This window comes from Rhinatrema bivittatum, chromosome 8, assembly GCF_901001135.1.
Source record: "Rhinatrema bivittatum chromosome 8, aRhiBiv1.1, whole genome shotgun sequence".
Classification (NCBI taxonomy): domain Eukaryota; kingdom Metazoa; phylum Chordata; class Amphibia; order Gymnophiona; family Rhinatrematidae; genus Rhinatrema; species Rhinatrema bivittatum.
In genome coordinates, this window is record NC_042622.1 from 42759620 (window position 1) to 42782942 (window position 23323).

At 41.3% G+C, this 23323-nt stretch overlaps 1 protein-coding gene across 2 annotated transcripts in view; it reads right to left on the reverse strand.

Annotated features, from left to right (window-relative positions):
* The window catches only part of LOC115098235 (protein-glutamine gamma-glutamyltransferase 5-like), a 74093-nt gene extending 53774 nt beyond the window's left edge, over window positions 1–20319 (reverse strand). For both annotated transcript variants that reach the window (XM_029614701.1, XM_029614700.1), the window contains exons 1-6: window positions 20048–20319; window positions 12586–12765; window positions 11511–11753; window positions 9680–9798; window positions 8617–8745; window positions 2523–2700 (exon numbers count right to left, since the gene is read on the reverse strand). In XM_029614701.1, the coding sequence (XP_029470561.1) occupies window positions 2523–2700; window positions 8617–8745; window positions 9680–9798; window positions 11511–11753; window positions 12586–12765; window positions 20048–20057 (859 nt within the window). In that variant the 5' untranslated portion in view covers window positions 20058–20319. The remainder of the gene's footprint in view (window positions 1–2522; window positions 2701–8616; window positions 8746–9679; window positions 9799–11510; window positions 11754–12585; window positions 12766–20047) is intronic.
* Window positions 20320–23323: the final 3004 nt, after the last annotated feature.

Below are 23323 nucleotides of genomic sequence, written 5' to 3' on the forward strand. Positions count from 1 at the left end.
GCAGATTTTTCAGCCGGTCTCACCGATACCTCCTGGGGAATGAGGGATTTGGTGCACCAGTTGTCCACCCCACAGAATCTCCGGACGAGTTCACAGAAGTCACTAACCCCCTGCTCATCTGCCTCAAACCATAGGGGATGACCTCACACAACCCCCTGGGAGGATGAAGAAATTTCTTCTTTAATGTCTTCCAATCTTAAAAGATTTTCTGGGGTTGTTTTTTTCTATCATCTGCTGGAGACAGAGAAATACTGGGGACTGTAGGTGGCACACTGGGTTATATAAAGTGTCAGTGAATCTTTCTCTATCTCCATCTGCTGGCAGGGAGGTAAAACCCAGGGGTTTGGACTGATCTGGGTATGTACTGGAACTGAGCACTAGGCAGTAGTGCCTTTTCCTAGCACACCTGCTCAGGTCTGAGGGCACTCCAGTGTGCCACGGCACACTGGCTGGAAAATACTGTTGTAGAGAACCTTTTCTCAGCTTTTGGCTAAGATCCAATTCAAGGATTGAGTTATGAGCTGTCTTGGCTGTGCGATATGGATGTGTGTGTGTGAGAGGGAGGGGGTATTGTTAATACCCTGTCACGCACCAACGGGATCACAACCACTGCCAAAGCAGAAAGATTACCTCCAGTTAAAAAAATAACAATGAAAGCAATTCATTTTAACAGAAAGCAACCATTTTCCAATTTTTTCATGAAATAAAAAAGGCTTCAGCCTTTTCAAGTGTTGCACTTACAGTAGATACTGAATTGGAATCTAATGTTACAGAATTAAGCAGCATATGTGACAGTATGTGTTTTTTAATGCCCATATCGTGGCATGTTTCATTTACATATCTTTACCTTATGGGGACAAAAATAGATCAGGGAGAGCTCCAGTTCATCATGGGGATAATATTGTAACATTGCTAATAAATTGCACGGCAAATACTCATGCGAGCTACACTAACTTTCAGAGCAGACATATGTGCAGACATTTCGCTCTGAAATTTACCCGCACATGCTTAACACCTGTTATTGGGTGCACGAAATATATTTCTGGAAAATCCTTATGCATATGTTTGAATTTTCCAACGTGTGCGTGCAAGTGCAACCCCTTCCCCAGCTTCGCTCCCAGGCCCGCCTCTGGTTAGTCTGGGTAAATGTATGTGCTAAGGTGACACACATGCTTAACATTTACCCACAAGAGTGGCCAGGCGGTTCTATAAAAGGCCATGTCTATAGGTAAAACGCTGTTTTACCCGCAGAGGTTACTTTAAAAATGACCCTTCCTAGGGCTTTGCCCTTTTCATTTCCCTTGTCTGCTTGCGGCCTTTACCCCTAAAATCTCCACAAGATTAACACAGTAAGTGGTTTGGTAAAATTCAGTACACCCAGATCACTTCCTTTTTAAACAAAGCTTTTGAACAATTTTTGGAGTAAATCAATTTGACTAGAGGAAAATGTTTTTTTCTTTTTCAAAATAAGGTACAATAAACGCTTGCAGATAAAGGAGCCAATGCAGTACAATGCATGCTAAAACGGGCACTAGTATTGATTGCCCGTTGTCTTAACGTGCACACAGCCACATCTCCTAGGTGCCCAATGCAATATTTGAGGCAGCATTAAAAAGGGCGTGCTAATAGAAAATTGATGTCCATAGCACTTAAAGGTTTATTGCATTGGGTGCCCAAGTTCAACAGGTGCTCAATACAAGCGTCCTTTTTCATCCCACTTCTTTTTTTTTGTTATAATTCACTTCAGCAACCTCAGCACAATATTAGGCACCCCTTGCTATGGACATCTAAACTGTGTGTCCATAAGAAAAGTTGGTTTCTTTTAATCAAGTCAAAATATACAATTATTTTTCTCTATCACAATGATACTAAGAAGGAGGTCACATTTATTGCAACATAGAGAACCTGCTGTATTTGTTAATGTTTGTCATGAGCCCTTGACTGTAAGTTGACTTTACTCCACCTCCGAGGCTGGAGTTAAATTTGCCACGTTAACAAGCGAGCGCTGGGCATTCAGCGCTTTACTGCTTTGGGTGTAATATCTAATGTCCTCATCTACGTGCAATTTACATCTGACTGACACTATTGGGTACACATTTGTTTGGGTGCATATTTTGGGGGCGCTAATCTGTGTACAAAGCTGAGCCACTTTAATACATCAGCCCCAAAGTGGGAGCAGCTGACTGCTCACTACAGAGCTCCCAAGATGGCGGTAAGACTGCTGCCGCTTCTCTGGCAACTCCTGCTGGTCAAACAGCATCACTGCTCATTACTTTCAGAAGGGACTTCCTTCCAGCCCTCAGGCCATGTATACCAATCCAAGGGAGGGCATGAAAAAATGAGGATAAAAAAAAAAAAAGAGAGAGAAAAGATGGCTGCTATGGAAGCTTTTATTGATGCCAGAACTATACATTTTCTAAGTGAAAACTTTGGTTTATTTTTATTCAGAACAGTCATCTAGAATGCATGCCAGTGTAGTTTGCAGTTGACGGTACTGTTGTTCTGTGCCCATGCTTGCATACCTGTGCACATGACAGCCGCAAAGACCCAGCACTGCCCGTATTTGACCGGCTGGCACTCTCTTGCCATCCAATCTCTCAAGATGGTGATGCTCCCGTTCCATGTTGATGGGGAGATCCCATTGTCATACTTTCCACTCCAGTTGCCTTGCAGCACCCCTGCATCATCATTGCAGTTGATCTGGGAAGAAAATAAAACATTTGACTGCCATTAAAGGTGAAATTGCATAAAAAGGATAAGGTATATCTAATACAGCTTTCAAGAAAATATTCAGGTTTTCTAAAGAGATGAAACAACAGATACTCTTGTAGTAACCTAAACAGAAGTTTGAGTCTGGAGACGTACTGAGCAGCTTTGTTATCCTCAGTCTAAGGCTGACGTTGGATATTTTAGGTGTAGCTGGAAGCAGGCCTGGATTTAAGCATTATGAATGTGTAATATGTACATCGCCTAGTGGCCTAGGCTTCAGGCAGTTAATACATTTTAATAAAGTAAAAGTAAAGTAAAAGCACAGGCAATAACGTAGACTGCCTCTGAGGCCAAGGTTTTACAGATGCTGGGGCGTTGCTACCGCTGCCATGTTGGTCACTGGGCCTGCCTCCGTGCTGGCACTAGCAGTAGCAACCGGAGACATTCAGAGCGGGGCCTCCAGCAGAGCTCCCGCACTGCCAGGCCCTGTGTAGGGCTTAGCCCCGTGCATGGGTTTCCATGGTAACAGAATTCTATGCGAGAGGAGGGGGTGGGGCGCTCGGGGCTTCTCCGCGCGAGACGACGGCAGGGGGCTCTGCCTTGAGTTTCTCCGGTTGCAGCGGCTGTTCCTTATTGTTGGTGTGAGGCGGGCGCCGGCGCGGGGGAGAAGATGGGAGAAGATGGGGGTGACTGTCTCGAGAGAGGATGATTTGGGCAGGACCAATCAGGGGATGGATGTGTGCAAAATTGTTCACCTATTATGATATTTAAATTTACCAAAGCAACTCCTTAAGAGGTGCTACTTAAAAGCTGCTCGTTCATTTCCATTCGAAGCTTGAGAAAAGTAAATGTGAGATAGAGTCTGCACTTTAGACAAATTTTTAATGCCTATGAAAGCTGCACGAATGGACAATAGCCAGAGGTGAAGCTGGGGTGAGTGGCGCTGCTGCTGCTCACAACTTCTAAAATGCTGCTAATTCAAGGCCTTGGTACATCTGTTACCATGTGTCCGTTGTACGGTGTGCACGCATTTTTTTAAAGGGGAAATCCAAGGAAAAATCTGAAAATTCGAATTAGATCGATGATCTACGGAACTCCAAATACCAGCCGACTGTGTGAACTTCAGTTTTTATAGGTCAAATTATGGGAAAATATGAAAAAGTTAATTGGGGAGCAAGGGCGCAAAAGAAAGTATCTTGTCAGCAGGTATTAAAAAAGCACCCCACTTAAGAAAGGTTACTCATTAAGAAGGTTGAAAACAGTTACTGAGGACCAATGTGGTGCCATAGGAATACACTAGCACTGAACATTGTGATGTGGATTTGCTGACAGGGGGATGCAGTTATTTTTATTGTATTTAAGACAAATCCCTATTTGTGCAAATAGTCCAGTTGCAAGAGTACTGGCCTATAATTCTGGAGCAGTTCTGGAACAGGCACTCAAAATGCCTCTCTGTCAACAATTCTCTGACCTGGGCAGGTCACTTTAATTCCCTGTGCCTCCAGGACACAGCTGAATGCAAGGTTTGTGTTTTTCCTGTTCAGCTAATTATTTATTTACTAGCATTAAGGGCTCATCAAAAATGGACAAAAAAAAAGTACATTCGCTCCCTGATCTCCCGTATCCCCTCACTCCCCAGGGAAGTGCTCCTTTTTTTCAGGGGCAGATGATGCGCACTCTGTAACATTTAGCGGGTAATTTTCAAAAGAGTTACACACATAAATGTAACATACTATCATAGCAATTTTCAAAAGCCATTTACTTGAATAAAGTGCATTTACTAGTGTAAAACCCTGTTTTACTCAATTAAATGCTTTTCAAAATCAGGCCCAAAAAGTGTACTTTTACCCGTACAGAGGCCAGGCAGCGATTGAACCCTGTTTTTATGCACGTAAACCATGTGCTTACTTGCGTGAAACACATGGACTGTTCCATCTGTGTGTTTCCTGTGAGAAAATCGTTTTAAAGCTATTTTGTGGTCAATCAAGATTTATAAGGGACAATATTTGGAGGGATACTAAAAGTAGAGCTTAAAGAGATTAAATCAGTCATTACAACTCCCAAAAAGGCAGCGCAAATATGGTTTTCTGGAGCCTGGCACACAAAGCGGCCAACAGAGTAATGTTGCAGATTATATACTTTATATATATGGAGAGACTTTTTAAATGGGGGAAACTATCAGACTGAGTGAAGATTCTCATCCACACTGACTGGCACAGTTTCTGCCACCCTCTTCACCTTTTCCTGGTAACCCAATAGGCTCTTTGTTCGCTGGATTGCTTTGGCTATGTTGCTTCTGTGCAAGCCAAGAAACTTTGCATACCACGTAACTGCTCAAGCACTATCTCAATTACATACACTCTTGAATTTTTTTCTTTTCTATGTTTTTTTTTGTTGTCAGTATTGCATTAAACCTAGGACATGAGATTTCTCTCACTAACCCATCCTGTCCGCCTGATTATGCCTGTTCAGTGGCAGGACAATGCTGGCGCTCTTTTGGGTTGCATGGGGTAAGTATTATTGGCGTATACGGTATGCCTGAGTAATCTCATGGCATTTTGTTGCCTGCAGCAAACATATGGAGAGGGAGGAAAGGAAGAAGGGAAACTGGCAGAGAGTTGCACGCCTTGGTAATAAATAAATCAAACTCCTCTCTCACAGGTCTCCCAGCTTGTTTAGGGGATATCATAGGAGGAGATGCTGTAAGAGGTATTGCATAATTAATTGCATTAAAACTTGCAAAATTAGTTTTTATCTTGCACACGTTAAAGATTTTAGTGTGTACATCCTAAGACATCACTCAATGGACAATGCTCTAAACCTTTTTGTGCCTCTGCTAAAACGCAAGTGTTTAAAAAAAAAAAAGCAAGCACGTTAAGACCAAAAGATGTAGCATATACACAGTTAGTCTTGAAATCCTCTCCGCTGGTTAGCATGAGGGATTTCATTTCTCCAATCTCCCCTTCAAGATCATTCTGCTATCCCGATCTAGGCCCCTTTCCCCCCCCCAGTCAAAGTCCTGAGCCCCCTGACCTCCATCAATCAAAGTCTTGCCCTATCCCCTCCCCCCCAAACACCAAGAACCCCCAATTAAAAGCCGGCTGACTCACCAACCACAGTCCCGAGATCCTTCAGAATGAATTCTTACCATTCCAGAGGGTCACAATTTTGGTAACTGCTGACGGATGAGGCCACCTAGCAGCACTTCAGCATAAGAAGAGTGGTAGTGATGAAGGGATAATGGCAGGAGGGCTCTCGTGTTCCTCCTACTTGTGAAGAGCAGGACCCTCGGGAATGGTAAAACTTAATCCCAGAGGGGTGGAAGGAGAGACAGATCACTTTTGATCAAGGAGGGGTTTGGTTTTGGGGGGACTGGGGTCTGTATCAGGGGATCAAGCTTTTTATCGGGGGTTGGAACTTTAGTCAGGGGTAGAGGTTTGCCTTGGGGGAAAGGAGGGATCGGGATTATGATGAGGGTGGGGATTAGTTCTGGGGTAAGAGAAGGACAGTTGATGGAGGTGGGTTGCAGGAAATGAAATCTCCCATGTCAATTGGCCTTTTTACTATGGCTCAGATAGCGTAGGGGATTTACATGTTAACATGCATGCTAACATGTAACACCTACATTGAGGCATGTGTTGCATTTTAGGATTTAGGGGTAACAAAAGAGCACATGGAAGAGAGTTTACCTATTCTGTGCATGCCCATTAAAACTTAATTTGCATCTGACCATATACCGTATGCACATTAAATGGCTTTATCCAGCTAACTTTGGAGGGATATTCAGTGTTGCAGCTGCACTATTGAATAGAGTCGGCTCTCTTTTAGATAGCCAGATAAGTTTATCTAGTTATCTTAAGGCTAATCTATGGCATGACTAGAATTAGCCAGATAACTCATCTAGCTAAATCAGAATATCAGAGTTATTTGGATACCTTAATCAGCTAATAACTCCACCCCGGAATGCCTTTACTTAAATTTTAGCTAGATAATGAGTTTTCCAGCTAAACCTTAGCCAAATAAGTGAGGGAAATATTGGAAGGATGGTATTTAGCTAGATAATTACGAGTTATCTGGCTAAATGCTGCTCCCCTTCTCCTGCCCCCATGCCCTCTCCCTCCCAGTAGTTCCCCCCCCCCTTGCCTCTTCTCTCCTGTATATTGCACATTACCTCTCTTTATCTTGTACATTTTACCCCATTATCCTGCTCCACCCCGTTGCATCTCTGTTCTCCCCTCCCCGTCCTATGTATTACATTTTTACCCCCTCCTTGCCTCTCCCCTACATTATATTGTATGGTATCTTGGTATCTTGTATTCTATACCTTGTCATTTTGTTCCACCTCTTGCATCCCAGTTCTCTCCTTCCTGTTCTTTGTATTGCATTAAGTTCTCTGTAAACCGATATGATGTACCCATGAATACCGGTACAGAAAAGTTTAAATAAACAAATAAATAAATAAATATTGACACCCCCCCCCCCTTCGTGCATAGGACCCTAAGACCATATCATCTTTTCCTATGAGTTTTATCGGTTTATCTAATGAAGATGCTGCTGCTTAAGGTAATAAAAATGTTTATTCTGGCTGAAGAAAGCTAATAGCAAGACATTAGCCTCTTTAACTTAATTATTAACACAGAGTAGCTATGAGTGTTTCCCAACTAATTGACTAACTTGTAAATAACGTTTTGCTTTCATAAGAATTTCTGGGTTCACAGAAGTTACTGTTTCTGCTTTTAAGGGCAGTGCTGGCTATTGATTTGGGTGGGGAGGGGGTGCTGCTGGGTACCCTTCCAGGGGTTCCCCTGCACCCCTGCAAGCAGCCAAAGAGTGAGTACTGTTACTTGTCATTTGCAATACTGCACAGTGCGTGGTGGAGGGTTCATTTTCCTTTTAAGCATTGTTATGGAGTGATATCCACAAGTTCAATCTCCCCCTCCCCATCTCTGCTTGAAAAATCTGTCTTGCACAGAGCATAAGAACATAAGAACATGCCATACTGGGTCAGACCAAGGGTCCATCAAGCCCAGCATCCTTTTTCCAACAGAGGTCAATCCAGGCCATAAGAACCTGGCAAGTACCCAAAAACTAAGTCTATTCCATGTTACCGTTGCTAGTAATAGCAGTGGCTATTTTCTAAGTCAACTTGATTAATAGCAGGTAATGGACTTCTCCTCCAAGAACTTATCTAATCCTTTTTTAAACACAGCTACACTAACTGCACTAACCACATCCTCTGGTAACAAATTCCAGAGTTTAATTGTGCATTGGGTGAAAAAGAACTTTCTCCGATTAGTTTTAAATGTGCCACATGCTAACTTCATGGAGTGCCCCCTAGTCTATTATCCGAAAGAGTAAATAAGCAATTCACGCCTACCTGTACTAGACCTGTCATGATTTTAAACATCCACTACAGATAGTCCAATCTCCCTCATCTTTGGGGACCTTCACTATCAGTTTTTATTTTACTTTTTGGGGAATTTAGCTGTGTTTATTACATTAGGAGCAAAAAAGATACCTGGAAAAATGGCGAGTCTTTTTTTTCCACTGATTTCTCCCGTGTGTGCTTTAATAAACACTGATATTATTCACAGAAAAAACAACTGGAAAACTGAATGAAGGTCCCTGCACATCTTACAGAAATCTTCCGTATTGCAAGTCTATTTCTGGCCTTCCCAGCCCTCTCTCATGAAAGACCAGAAGTCGACTGCACCAGAGGAAGAGACATATAGGATGGGTGTCATCTCCTCCAAAGAAAGGGGCATCTGTGCGGGATGCCAGCTGTGCCAAAGGAAAACGCCTGCTCTGTGGAGCTGGAAGCCCTGGCGGAGGTGACAAATGCCTCTATGAGGCCATTGAGCCATCCCTGCACTATTGGGCGTCCATTGAATGCAGCTTTGTCCTCACCATGGCGCAGACCACCCGGCTCACATACACAGGATCATTTCGGCGTGCCAAGTCCTTGAATGCATCATTCAGAAAATTTAAATTCTTGTCCAATAGTTTCATGCAAATATCCACAATGTCTTCTTCAAACTACAGAAAGAAAACAAAACCTCTTGTTAAAAGTATTCTTGTGACATCCTGTAATATTCTTATGGCCAAAGAGAGTCCAGTAAAGTATACCTCAATTAGGGGAGGATTTTAAAAGGGTTACGCATGTAATATATGCGTTTAACTCTTTTAAAAGCCTCCTGCGCGCGCCGAGCCTATTTTGCATAGGCTCGGCGATGCGTGCAAGCACCGGGACGCGTGTATGTCCTGGGGCTTGAAAAAAAAATGAGCGGGGAGTGGGCGGGCCGGTGGCGGGGCCGGAGCCTCCAGGCACAGCGGCCATTTGCCGCTGTGCCGGGATCGCGGGCCGGCCGGCGCCGGCGCGTGCAACCTACGCCTGCCCGGAGGCAGGCGCAACTTAAAAATGAAAGGTAAGGGGGGGGGGGGTTAGATAGGGGAAGGTGGGGGGGGGGGGGGCGGAAGGAAAGTTCCCTCCGAGGCCGCTCCGATTTCGGAGCGGCCTCGGAGGGAACGGAGGAAGGCTGCGCGGCTCGGTGCGCACAAGTTGCACAATTGTACAACCCCTTGCGCATGCAGACCCTGGATTTTATAACATGCGCGCGGCTGCGTGCGCATGCTATAAAATCGGGCGTAGTTTTTAAAATCTGGCCCTTAGGTGAGATTATATTATATGCAGGTAAGTCAGAGCGTGAAAGAGAAATATCCTTCTTATAGTTCTATTATATTCTATATGTGATACTAGGCCACATATGTTGAGAGTGAGTGAGTTTGGTGAGTGTCTCACATCCTACTGATGTTTCACTTACTATTTAATTATATTTAGATGAAATCATGTAGTTTCTAGCAATGCAAAAAAAGTGTTTTGTTTTTTTAATGTTGAATCTGTATTTTCGTTGTGGAATATATATATATATATATATATATATATATTTTTTTTTAGAGAAGTCTGTTTTACCTGTGCAAAGTTCCACGGGCGGGGATGGATCCACTTAGGATTGCCCTGGTAGACAAAGCCGTGCTCGTTCATGACGTACTCTTCCCTCTGATTCTCATCCCCCAGGTACACATCATCCTCTGGCGGGGAGGGGCAGGGTGGGGAAGCAATGCAAGCGTGCTGTTAGTGCACAATTTAGGCTCCCCACGTCCCACCCTGATGCTACGAGACATTGCATGCAGGTCAAACCTTATCTACGTCTTCCACCTGCTCTTTATTTTGTTTTTTCAAATAAAATTGTGTGACTCGAACATTGAGGCTTAAAAAGGTTACTCCACCTTCTCTTTCTAATTTTGATGTGTAATTTGATTTGTTCTTTTGATTTGTAATTTGATTTCTTTTGATTTGTAATTTGATTTGTTTTTTCAATTCATAATTTTGCTGTATCTATTCTTCAATAAAATATATAGATGTACATTGCCTCCTTCTTGGTGAGGCAGTTTATGGCTTTCCCAACCTAATTCTTTGCTTTCCTTCTCTGTTTCTCGTGAAATCAAAACATATTTAAGGTTTGATTCTGTACGGAAAAGTTGTTTTGTACTTGTATCTATAGTCGTGTATAAAGTGTGTGCATGTGTGTGTGAGAGAGAGAGCCAGGGATCTATCCTACACCCAACCCAGCTTAACCATTTCATTAAAGTATATTTTTTTAACAAAACTTTCTTAAAAAACAAGCGGACTTGTACTAAATGGCAGATGGCATATAATGCTGCTCTTGAGATTCAGAACACTGTTTAAATAAAAATATCACCACAAATTTCACTTAAAATACCAAATGGCTCCTTTTCCCAACACACATATTTTGTAAGATGACTACAGTCGACTGTATGTAACACCAGTAAAACAAGTACTTTAATAGATCTTCCCTTTATATGCCATTCTGGAAATAAGCAAGAAAGAATTTTTGTGGTCTTGAAATCTCATGTACTGCAGCATTTTGTTTTTGCTTTGGTTGGCACATCTGAGAGGTCTCACAACCCACAAAAGCTTCATTTCTAAATTTATAAAACTGATTGCAATACTTGAATGGTCAAAAGCACAGGATCAAGGCATCTCCTTAGCAAACAATGGCCAGGATTCACCATTCTAATGCAGAATAGTGAATCCAGCGAAAACAGGGGGTGGGGGGGGGGGGGGGCGGGCCTGCGAAAGCCGGCAGCCATCGCATCACCGCGGTGTTATCGCTGCCGGCTTTCGCATCCAATAGCGCCACTGTGATAGGTGGTGCTATTGGGCGCGCTACTGGCGATGATAACGGTGCTTACCTTATCGCCGCCAGCGAAGACATCGCAGCGTCTGCCTCCTCACCGCCCCAACTCCTCCCCTCGCTGCCCTGACTCCGCCCCCAGCAAGCTATTGCACGCGATAAGCGATAGAAAATGACCCCCATTATTGTGTATTAAATCTCACCAAGTAGCATAAACCTTTTGTGAAGGAAAGCTTTAACTGTGGAAAATGTTAAATCTGTAGGATATTTTCACCATAATACATTCGTATCTGGCTTTAGGGTTGTGCAGTGAAAATTGAATTTATTTTTGTGTCTATTATTTTGATATGTTCATTTTTTATTTCAGTGAAGGCTAAAATTATTTTGCCTGCACTAACCATTTGGTGCATGCTAATTTGATTTAGCATGTGCTAAAATGAAAAATAACATTTCATTGTTATCCTATGCAGAATTTGAGTTCACTTTCCATTTTAAGACCAGTTTCATATGCTCTGGGATGTAAACAAATAAATGCAGACTACTTTGGTTGGGAAGTTTAAAGAAGAGAAGGTTTATATCTCATACCTGGACACCATGGGTTAAAAAGTAAGACAAATTGTCCCAGCAGGTAGGTGGTGGGTTTATTGCAAGGGGAGACTTGAACCTTGAGGGTGTACTGTCCAATGATAGCATTGCCTGGAGTGATCACTGCAATTAACAAGGAATCAGGACCACTGGATTCAATAAATGCACCCCAGTTCTTCGGCTTTCCGGAGCTTGCCAGAGGAAATGTAACTTTGGTTCCAGATGGTTCTTCTGGCCATGGTCCTTTACAAGCAAAAAAGTACAAAAGTCAGACATTAATAACGTGAGTTCCATATTTATTTTATTTTATTTATTAAAGGCTTTTATATACCGACTTTCTTGATACAAATGAAATCAACTCAGTTTACATCGAACTAAGCAGTAACTATAAACCAACCAATCAACATGAGACAATTTAAAAGGAGCATAAAGTTACATTATAACAAGGATGCCTTAACTGGGAGTAGGAAAAAAGAGAGGGAGAACGAAGATAAAGTACTATATTCAATAGAGTATGGGAGGGAGGCAAGGAGCCGACCTCATGATAACTTGTAAGCGTGATTTATCAAAAAGCCAGTGAGTGGGTAAGTTATCCTGGGTAATTACTTGGATAACTTTACCCAAATATTCGGAACTTATCTGGATGTTTTCCATTTAAATCTGGTTAATGGTGGATACATTTAGACCTATTTAACTTGTCCCCATAAATTTAGCCTGATAGCACTCAATATTTTTAAAGAGGAAGATTTATGTCTCTACAAGTCAGTGTTATCTACATAGATCTTCTGTACATGGCCTTCTTTCCCTATAAATCCTTCAAGGGCATAATGAGTCAAAATGACGAACTAGAGTGCTTTTCAACTTTAAATAATCCATGAGTTTATTAGCCATTGGTATATAATGCAGGCTGATAAGCAGATTTTTGCATGAGATGACTAATTCACTTCAATCAAGCCTATTAAAGTACACCAGGGTGGCAGAACTGGTTTTGAACGCATTAATTCTTCTTCTAACCATAGTGTGTGCCTGGACAAACCCCTTTTGCGGCTGGCACAGGCAATAGAGCTGGGTTCACCTGTCTCTGCAGTAAATGTAATCTGATCAGTTTTTGCCTGGAATCCTCTGGGCTTGAGTTGAATCTTGATAACGAAGTACTCGCCCCTTCTTAAAATCAATCTACTGGTGCTGATGTCTGCCGTATGGTGCTTCAGGTTATTTTTGTCGCACTGCAAATCTGAAAACGCCACCTCTAGACCTATGGCAAGGAGAAAGGAAGGAAGATGAGAAGGTTACAGGTGGGCTCAGGCAGAAGCAGAAACTCAGGAGTCCATCTGGAAGGCACTCCTTCCTAAACCTCCATGATGCCGTCTGCGGCATCTCAAACATAATATACCATCCCAAATAAATGCTAAATGAAACATAGCAAAACCTGTGTGCACTTGTGTGTCGCACCTCGCTACACCTCCCTAGGGCTGGGATGCTGAGGAGGGCTGAGTCACTATTCTTAGATAAGTATGTGGTTAATGAAAATGAGGTACAAATTGCAAAGCCATGGGATAGTTTTTCTGAGGCTTATGGTGCCATCACAGCATCATTAGCACTCTCTGCAACCTTTCCTTTCTTCACTTCCTCTCTTGATTTTAGGGAGATGCTGCCATTTTAAAATGACATGATATCGTCATCACTGAAATCTGTTATATTATTTTGCCTCATTTCCCATCTGAAATGACACAAAAAAATTACAATATTGTTTTTTTTGTCATGTTTGCCATTATAGCATGCACTAAATTGTTATAACAAACAAACAATTATTATATATTTATCATATATTTTTATCAAACAATATTTATTTATCATATATTATATATTATATATATATTATATCTATTATATATTATATATATATATAATATATAATATATAATATATATAATATATATATTATATATTATATATATATTATATATATTACATATATTATTATATTATTATATATATTTATCATATATATTTATCAAACAAACAATGATTATATATTTATCACTCTCCAGTTGTTTTAGTTTAAAACCTGTCCTGTCTTCCACCTCCCATGTTTTACGCTCCCTGTTTAATGTAACTTTACTTTCTACCTAGATGTTAATTGGTTTTCCCCTCAGTTACATTGTAAACCGGTACGATAAGACCTGGTCTTGAGCATCGGTATAGTAAAAGAAATTAAATAAATAAATAAATAAATAAATAAATAAACAACAAGGTGGAATCGGTAAAATGGACTTTATTGATCTTGCCCGACTCTGGCCGAGTTTCGCTCATCGAGCTGCCTCAGGGGCTATTGCAAACAGATAAAAAACAAATAAAAAGACATACAAACATATATATTTGAACTAACAAGTAAATTGCAATACAAAAAGTCATAAAAATCATATTAAATCATGACATAAATATAAAAAGACATATTTACACTATGAAAAAAAATCATAAACATGTGTCTAAAATGTTTGTATATATATATATATATATATATATATATATATATATATATATAAAAATCACTATGCAACTATTTCGTGAGACAAATATGCATTCAAGTGTACAAATAGCAATACAGCAAATTGATAAAACACAAATGAAATATTTGAAAATGATTAAAAATGATAATAATGAAAAATAATTAAAAATACAGGGAGTGCTTGTGTATATTTTGACTACTTAATGAATAAACCTTCTAAAGAATTATAAACTATATGTATATCCAATGTAAAAAGAAAAATAAAAAATAAGGGAAATGAAAATATGAACAAATATGAAAAAAATATGTATAAATGCATAGATGAAAACAAATAAATGAGTAGGAAAATAAATAAATGAAAAGTAGAAATAAAAATAAAGAGAAAAAAAGAAAGTGTGTGGATGGTGTTCAGACTTCTCTCTTGTAACTGTGTGAGCTGCATACAATGAAAACACCCCCAAAAGACCACTGAAAACTGCAAATACCTTAAGAGCCACTTGAATTGGCTCAGATTAGCACTGACTTCACATGTACTGTGATCCCAGAATCATTAATCAGCAAACTGACTGGAAAGTAGGAAACACTGATTAATCAAAAATTACTTGACTATAATTATCACGATAATAGGATACAACCAACCTGTATAAATTCAATTTATTAAACATTTATATCTATCGGAACTATTTCAAAAACAATGCTTTGAACGGCTAAACACTGTAAGAGCAGTGACATCACATTTCTTTAAAGAAAAGAAAATAACATTAATTCATTTAAAACATTTTTATGTGGCCATTGCCCTGTAGCTGATTATAATTTCTTCCGAAGCGAATCTGAATGTAGCTGATGTTACCGGTGTTGAAATATAGCTGTTATATATAGAGTTGTGCACGTTAGGCATGTCTAAAAACAAACTATTAAAACAATATAGAAAGTAATCTAAAAAACGGTGCCGATGAGACTTATTATGTAAAGAACAGAAACAACTTGCTATTACGGACCAAGTTAAAACCCATAAAAACAAAAGAGGGAAAAAACTCAAGTGATATATTTAATCTCATTCGGAAAAAACACGGTAGTGAGCGGTAGTGAGTGGCATATAAAACAAGTTCAAGACTTTAAAGGTTTATAATCAGTAGAACCGGCACTCGCGTATTCGCCTCTCAAACAAATACTATGCAGAACTAGGAAAAAGCTCAAGTAATACATCTAATCTCATTTAGAAAAAACTCCGATTGTGAGCGACATGTAAAACAGCTTGCTTCCGTTCTGCACAGTATCTGTTTGAGAGGCGAATACGTGAGTGCTGTTTCTACTGATGGTAAATATAATAAGACAAAGTGCAAACCTTTAAAGTTTCTAACTTGTTTTACATGTCGCTCACAATCGGAATTTTTTCTAAATGAGATTAGATGTATTACTTGAGCTTTTTCCTAGTTCTGCATAGTATTTGTTTGAGAGGCGAATACGCGAGTGCCGGTTCTACTGATGATAAACCTTTAAAGTCTTGAACTTGTTTTATATGCCGCTCACTACCGTGTTTTTTCCGAATGAGATTAGATATATCACTTGAGTTTTTTCCCTCTTTTGTTTTTATGGGTTTTAACTTGGTCCATAATAGCAAGTTGTATTTGTTCTTTACATAATAAGTCTCATCGGCACCGTTTTTTAGATTACTATCTATATTGTTTTAATAGTTTGTTTTTAGACATGCCTAACGTGCACAACTCTATATATAACAACTATATTTCAACACCGGTAACATCAGCTACATTCAGATTCGCTTCGGAAGAAATTATAATCAGCTACAGGGCAATGGCCACATAAAAATGTTTTAAATGAATTAATTTTCTTTTGTTTTCTTTAAAGAAATGTGATGTCACTGCTTTTACAGTGTTTAGCCGTTCAAAGCATCGTTTTTGAAATAGTTCCGATAGATATAAATGTTTAATAAATTGAATTTATACAGGTTGGTTGTATCCTATTATCGTGATAATTATGGTCAAGTAATTTTTGATTAATCAGTGTTTCCTACTTTCCAGTCAGCTTGCTGATTAATGATTCTGGGATCACAGTACATGTGAAGTCAGTGCTAATCTGAGCCAATTCAAGTGGCTCTTAAGGTATTTGCAGTTTACAGTGGTCTTTTGGGGGTGTTTTCATTGTATGCAGCTCACACAGTTACAAGAGAGAAGTCTGAACACCATCCACACACTTTCTTTTTTTCTTTTTTTCTCTTTATTTTTATTTCTACTTTTCATTTATTTATTTTTCTACTCATTTATTTGTTTTCATCTATGCATTTATACATATTTTTTTCATATTTGTTCATTTTTTCATTTCCCTTATTTTTTATTTTTCTTTTTACATTGGATATACATATAGTTTATAATTCTTTAGAAGGTTTATTCATTAAGTAGTCAAAATATACACAAGCACTCCCTGTATTTTTAATTATTTTTCATTATTATCATTTTTAATCATTTTCAAATATTTCATTTGTGTTTTATCAATTTTGCTGTATTGCTATTTGTACACTTGAATGCATATTTGTCTCACGAAATAGTTGCATAGTGATTTATATATATATATATATATATATATATACAAACATTTTAGACACATGTTTATGATTTTATTTCATAGTGTAAATATGTCTTTTTATATTTATGTCATATGATTTAATATGATTTTTATGACATTTTTGTATTGCAATTTACTTGTTAGTTCAAATATATATGTTTGTATGTCTTTTTATTTGTTTTTTATCTGTTTGCAATAGTCCCTGAGGCAGCTCGATGAGCGAAACTCGGCCAGAGTCGGGCAAGATCAATAAAGTCCATTTTACCGATTCCACCTTGTTGTTTGTTTGCTGTTTGCCATCTTGGATCGGTTACCGGTTTGTTTTCTTGGACCTAAATTGTTATAGTGTATGCTATTTGCCTATTGTAGCATGCATTGTAAAAAAAAAAAAAAGTAAATGCTTGAAACAAAATAAAACGAACCAAACAAATAAAATGGACGGGGAAAATGTATTTATTTAAGAACTTTTCTATACCGGTATTCGTGGGTACATCGTATCGATTTACAGATAACTTAACGTATTACAGAGAACAAGGGTGGGGGGAAACAAGAGAACGATAGTGGAACCAAAGAACAAGGGGGTGAAGAGGGGTAAACTAGAATAACAGGAGTAACTAATATGAACGAGGAAGCTAGAGGAAGGTAACATGGGGAAAAGGGTACTAAAATACACAGGGGAAGAGGATTCAGACAAAAAGTGGCGTAACTAATAAATAATGGCTGGATGGTACAGGGGTAACAAGGCATAGAAAATACTGAAAAACAGGTCATAAAATATACTGAGATACAAGGCGTAAGAAATACTGAAATACAATGCGTAAAATATACTGAAATTCAAGGCATAAAATATACTGAAATACAGGGGGAATAAAGTACAGGACTAAAATGGATAATATAAAATAAGAATCTAGTAAAAAAAGGCAAAAGATATACTGAAATATATACTGCAAATGAACTAGTATAAACTAAAAGGCAAGAAACAGAGTGAACCTGTTATACATGTATGAAGAAATGATCACCCTAAAAGTGCAAGCATGAAAATATTGGCATTTAAACAAAGAGGTTGAGCTTTAAGTATGAATAAAGCCAAAAAAGGTAAGTGAAAAAACATTTACACATCCCTGTGTGCTGGTATCATAAATGCCTGCAAAGTAACACTCAATAGGGCTCAAGGCCTCCAAACAAGTGAAAGGACAGGTCCCAATCTCATCATTTACCACACTAGGGCCTGATTCACCATGGCACCTTTCCCATTCTGTGTCTATGGGAAAATGCCTGGATGAATCAGGCCCATACAATAAAGTGCGCGAGAGACCCGGCACTTTACCTCTCCTAGGTGCGCGATTCTGTATTTAAATTAGGGCCCATGCTAATAAGGAGGCACTAGGGACACTAGCGCATCCCTAGCGCCTCCTTATTGGCGGAAGTGGTGGCTGTCAGCGGGTCTGACAGCCGACGCTTAATTTTACCGGTGTCGGTTGCCAAACCCTCTGATAGCCATGGGTTCGGAAAATGGACGCCGGCAAAATTGAGCGTCCGTTTTCCAACCTGCAGGCAGATTTTTTTTTTTTAATGATTTTTTTATTTTTGGGACTTAATACCGCTATGATATTAAGTTGGAGGGTGTACAGAAAAGCAGTTTTTTCTGCTTTTATGTACACTTGCCCAGTGCCGTCTGAAATTAACTCCTGCCAAAGGCAGGAGTTAATTTCTGAAAGTAATTTCAGAAAGGCAGGAGTTAATTTCTGAAAGTAAAATGTGCGGCTTGGCCGTACATTTTGCTTTCTGTATTGCGGTGAATACCTAATAGGCTCATCAACATGCATTTGCATGTGATGAGCGCTATTAGTTTCGGGGAGGGGGTGCTGGCTGCACGTTTTCCTTACTGTATAAGGGGTAATAATAGCGCGTCAAAAATGCGCGTCCAAACTGGGGCTAATGGCGCTTTCGGCCGAGCGCACCGTTCTGTATTGGCCTGTAAGTTTGAAATTTTTTAAAATTTTAGTTATGCAATTAAAATAAATCCACATGGCACATATTGAAATAGTTAGCTTTCTTGTGGAAGGCTCAATGTGGAAAAACGGTGGCTTGCCAATGAATTGAAAGTCGATTGAGGCGAAGGTCCGACTGAAACGCTGAAGTAGCCACTGGCAGTGTTTGCGGCGGGGAGGAGACCCAATTCCACCCTGGTCTGACCCAGCATGGCAATTTCTTATGTTCTTATGTTCCACTTTCTGGAGTCCCGTGAAACAAACGGTTCCCTAGGCTTTCAGTTCATTGGCAAGCCACTGCTTTCTTCCATCTAGGCTTCCACAAGAAAGCTAAGTATTTCAACACATTGCCATGTGGATTTATTGTAATTGCATAACGAGAATTTAAAAATGTTTTGAATTGGAACTGGCAAATGATGAGATTGGGACCCGTCCTTTCACTTGTTTGGAGGCCTTGAGCCCTATTGAATGTTACTTTGCAGGCATTTATGATACCAGCACAGAGGGATGTGTAAAAGTTTTTTTCACCTACCTTTTTTTAGCTTTATTGATTTTTATTGGTATGGTGGTTTCAGGGTACTTTTGCTTTTGTGAGCTATAAGTATGACCATCAAATCTTTGGCAGTAGAATGCGCATTTGATTGGCTTCTTAAGTCTAAATCCCAGGACACAATTATAATCATTGGTCATAGGGAATTGAAAAATATTTTGGTGCACATGGGAGCTGTTTTCTTCCCTGGCTTCAACATAGCTGGGGAATGGCTCTGATCAATCTGCCTTAAAAGCATCTGCACCTTACCTGTAGGCAGATAGACAGGGCCAGTGCAAGAGGATTTGGCAACCTAAGCGACCTTCAGTCATGCACCCCCCATTCCCAATTTAGCCATTGGTGGCAGCTCCAGCACAGTTTGCCCTTCTTTGGCAGTACTGGCTCTCCCCCTCTGGGCCTCCTGCTGGTGGGATTTTGTAACCCACAACATTTTGGCAATCAGGGTCCCTGCCTAGTTTACCGAACAGAAGCACCAGCCCTGTGGATAGAGGAGCTCCAATTTTTAGACGCAGGCCAATTCGCTATTTACCAGGGTACCTGACTTTGAAATTTGCCCTCTCCACCCAGATTTATAAAGGAAGGGTGAAAGACAGCTGGTTATTTCCCCTGCCCTGGACGCGGTTTAAAATTCACCTTTGAGGAGAGGAAAACAAAACCATGGGTGCTACAGCTGGATACAAGCCAGCTGCTGCTTCTCCAGAGGTTCTGTGAAAGGAAACGGTGCCTTGCTGCTGCTGCTGCATTAATTCGAAGCTGCTCCGGTTCGCAAATCAGCAGCAGCAGCAGCAGCATCTCAGATCCTTCCTGTCGGCGCCAACACAGTTTTTCTCTAGCAGGTTTCCCTACAGGGATTCACTTCTCATCTCCCGCCTGTGAGCTGCTGGCACAGGGGGGGGCGCTCGCTTACCTCCTGCCATGATCGGCCCCGTCCGCTTCGCTCCCTTCCGGGCGGGTTCAGTCGGCCGAGCCCTTACTGGACTTCGGCGGCGCTTGCAGCGGTTTTAATAAGGCGTGGGGGGGGGGGCGCCCGTCCTGATTTGCCTGCTCCTTCCCTGAATCACAGGACTCCGCTTGGCAGCCTGCAGGGCGGGAGGGGCAGGCTCGCAGCGCCCAGTGCCCTCGCATCCTCTGGCGGCAGCCGCGATCACACGGCCTGAGTGCGCCGCTGATTAAGCTCTGGTAAACATTGGCAGGCAGGGATTTGTCTCGGGGGGGGGGGGGGGGGGGGGGGGGGGGGGGGCGCTGTGCTCTTGTGCAAAATTGTTTGGAGCTGAAAAGTTTACACCTTGCCCACGAGTTTAACTTTTTCTTTTTTTTCCACCCTGAGAATTGTAAAAATGTTCCTCCCACACTGGGTGGGACAGACTCAATTATCAAGGTGAAAAAGAGACGGCCGACTAGAGAACACAAACGAGAGAGAAGGTCCTGGAGAAACTGAGGGGCGGGGGATGAGCTCTGGGCTATTCGCCGAGTAGGAACTTTTAAGCAAGTGGAGCCAGATGAAAGGGCGACCTCGGTCCCTTCTTTTGTCCACAGGTTTCCTTTCCTGCATCTTCTGGAGGAGAGCAGTTCTCACAGAAACAGTTGGGACGTGCGGCAGAGACGGATTCGGGATCTTGGCGCCCTTAGGCTGTCACCCTCTCTTCTCTTCCACCCCACCCCCAAGGTTGCACAGCAGGGAGCAGAAGGGCGCTAAGACACAGTCCCCTAGTTTCCTGAGGCAGCTTGGGGGAAAAGATTATGTGGTAAAAATGTAAAAATTCTGAAACACAAACATTTCTATCTTTTATATTAGGTTATAAAAATATATTCAGAAGTTAGACGGCTAAATGAATGTTTGGGCACTTACCTGGCTAAATTCTAAACGGTTGAATAGGATTAACTGACTAGAATTTTAGTCGGCTAAGTTAGGGGCGTTCCAGGGGCGTGACTGGGAGGAGATGAGCTAGCCATTTAACAGGCCAATACAGTACAGTATGTTGATGGCCCTATTAGTCATTCCCGCGCGATACAGTAAGTAAAATGTGCCGCCAAGCCGCACATTTTACTTTCAGAAATTAGCGCCTACCCAAAGGTAGGCGTTAATTTCTGCCGGCGCCGGGGAAGTGCACAGAATGGTTATATAAATGCTTGTAAATAAATAAATAAACACGTGTATGTTTCACATTGGGAGGGGCGGGACAGTAGGGAGTTAGCTGAGACACGTAGCCTGTGCCTCTGCAGATGGCTACCAAATGGGTTCCATAACAAAATGGACAAGATAAGCCTGTCTTGGGTTTCTCCAGTTTCGCACATGTTATTGTCATCTTGATATCCCTAGGAAAAAACAAATCTACAAGTTCTCAGAGTGCTCAGGACCAATCCATTGACTTGGCCAATACCCATGTTTAAAATGTGCATTGTTGCCTTTTTCCAGGGGATGGAATAACTAAAATAAAAACAAAATGAAATCATAATATGGAAAAAGGCAATTTAATCCGGGACACTGATCATGAAATTATGATATAATCATATTGTGGAAAAGTAACCAATGATAAATCTGAGAAGTCAGCGAGTATGCGCACTAAACTTACTGGCTTATTTCAATGGATGCAATTAATAGCCTCACACAGCAACATTCTGCAGTGACAATCATACGTAAGGACTGCTTGTTCTTCAGACTTGCATGTACGGTGCCGTTTATTATTCAAGAAATGATCATTACACTGCTTCATTAAAGTACATGCTCGAAAACCCAATGGTCATTATTTGTAGTATCATTTGTGGACACACTGTTCAACCCTAAGCTAGAAACAGAATCCGCTTTTGAAATAATTTCAGCTCAGTTGGGTCAAATCAGTGTAGAATTTTGTCTTATGGAATGATGGACACTAGATCATCAATCCATACCATAACCAGGAAAATGAGAAATGAATGACAGCGAACATCTTAAAGAATGGGCTCCTATACCCAAAGTTGACTTCACCTAGTTTCAGGTTCAGATGCCAGAAGCATGTTCACTGGCATAAGCACCCACCCCCTCTTCCCAAGAGAAAGGCAGAAATGCATCTGTTATGGTTAAGCGGTGTTTGGGTGGATTCTTGGGTACTGAGGCAGATGACCACGCCCAGGGGGAGGAGCCCCGTGAGGCGCTGCAGTACTGGGCTAAGCACAGTCGCACAAACATAGAGTTAGTTCTTTTATTAAACAGCTTGAAGTGTACCACCAGAGGTGGCAGTAGTGAGGTAGTCTGGATGTAGCAGTCTCAGGACCCTTGGCAGAGGGGACCCTTCTCACCCCGTTGGTATAGGGGAATTCTGGAGTAGGTTTCCCAGTAACGCAGCACTGTGGATGAGACAGACTGAGAGATTATTCTCTAGATGGTTGCTGTTGGTATGCGATTCCACCAGGTTGAAGAAGTTTGGTAGCGGCACCGAGGCAGGGAGAGCAGGCCCACGAGGAGCGAGTACCTGATCCCCATAAGGCACCTGAAATAAAGCAGAGGGCCCCCGAGGAGCGGGTACCCAGGTTAGCAATACGCCGAAAGACAGAGAGAAAGCTTCCAGCGGCAGCACGGAAGCGGCAGAGTAGCTTAGTCCGGCCAAGACCAATCCTTTGCTAACTCACGGGCCAATACAGTAAAAAACGCGGGAGAGCAGGTGAGTGCCCGCTCTCCCGGCGCGTGCACAGGACACTCTCCTGTGTGTGCGATACAGTAAATAAATTTATTTAAATTAGGCCCAGCGGTAAAAAGAGGTGCTAGGGACACTAGCGCATCCCTAGCACCTCTTTTCGGACAGGAGTGGTGGCTGTCAGCGGGTTTTACAGCCGACGCTCAATTTTGCCAGCGTCAGTTCTCAAGCCCGCTGACAGCCACAGGTTCGGAAACCGGACGCCGGCAAAATTGAGCATCCGGTCTTTTCAACCCGTGAGCCACGGGCCTATTTCAAATTTTTTTTTTTTTTTACTTTTTTAAACTTTCGGGACCTCCGACTTAATATCGCTATGATATTAAGTCGGAGGGTGCACAGAAAAGCAGTTTTTACTGCTTTTCTGTGCACTTTCCCGGTGCCCGGAGAAATTAGCGCCTACCTTTGGGTAGGCGCTAATTTCTGAAAGTAAAATGTGCAGCTTGGCTGCACATTTTACTTACTGAATCACACGGGAATACCTAATAGGGCCATCAACATGCATTTGCATGTTG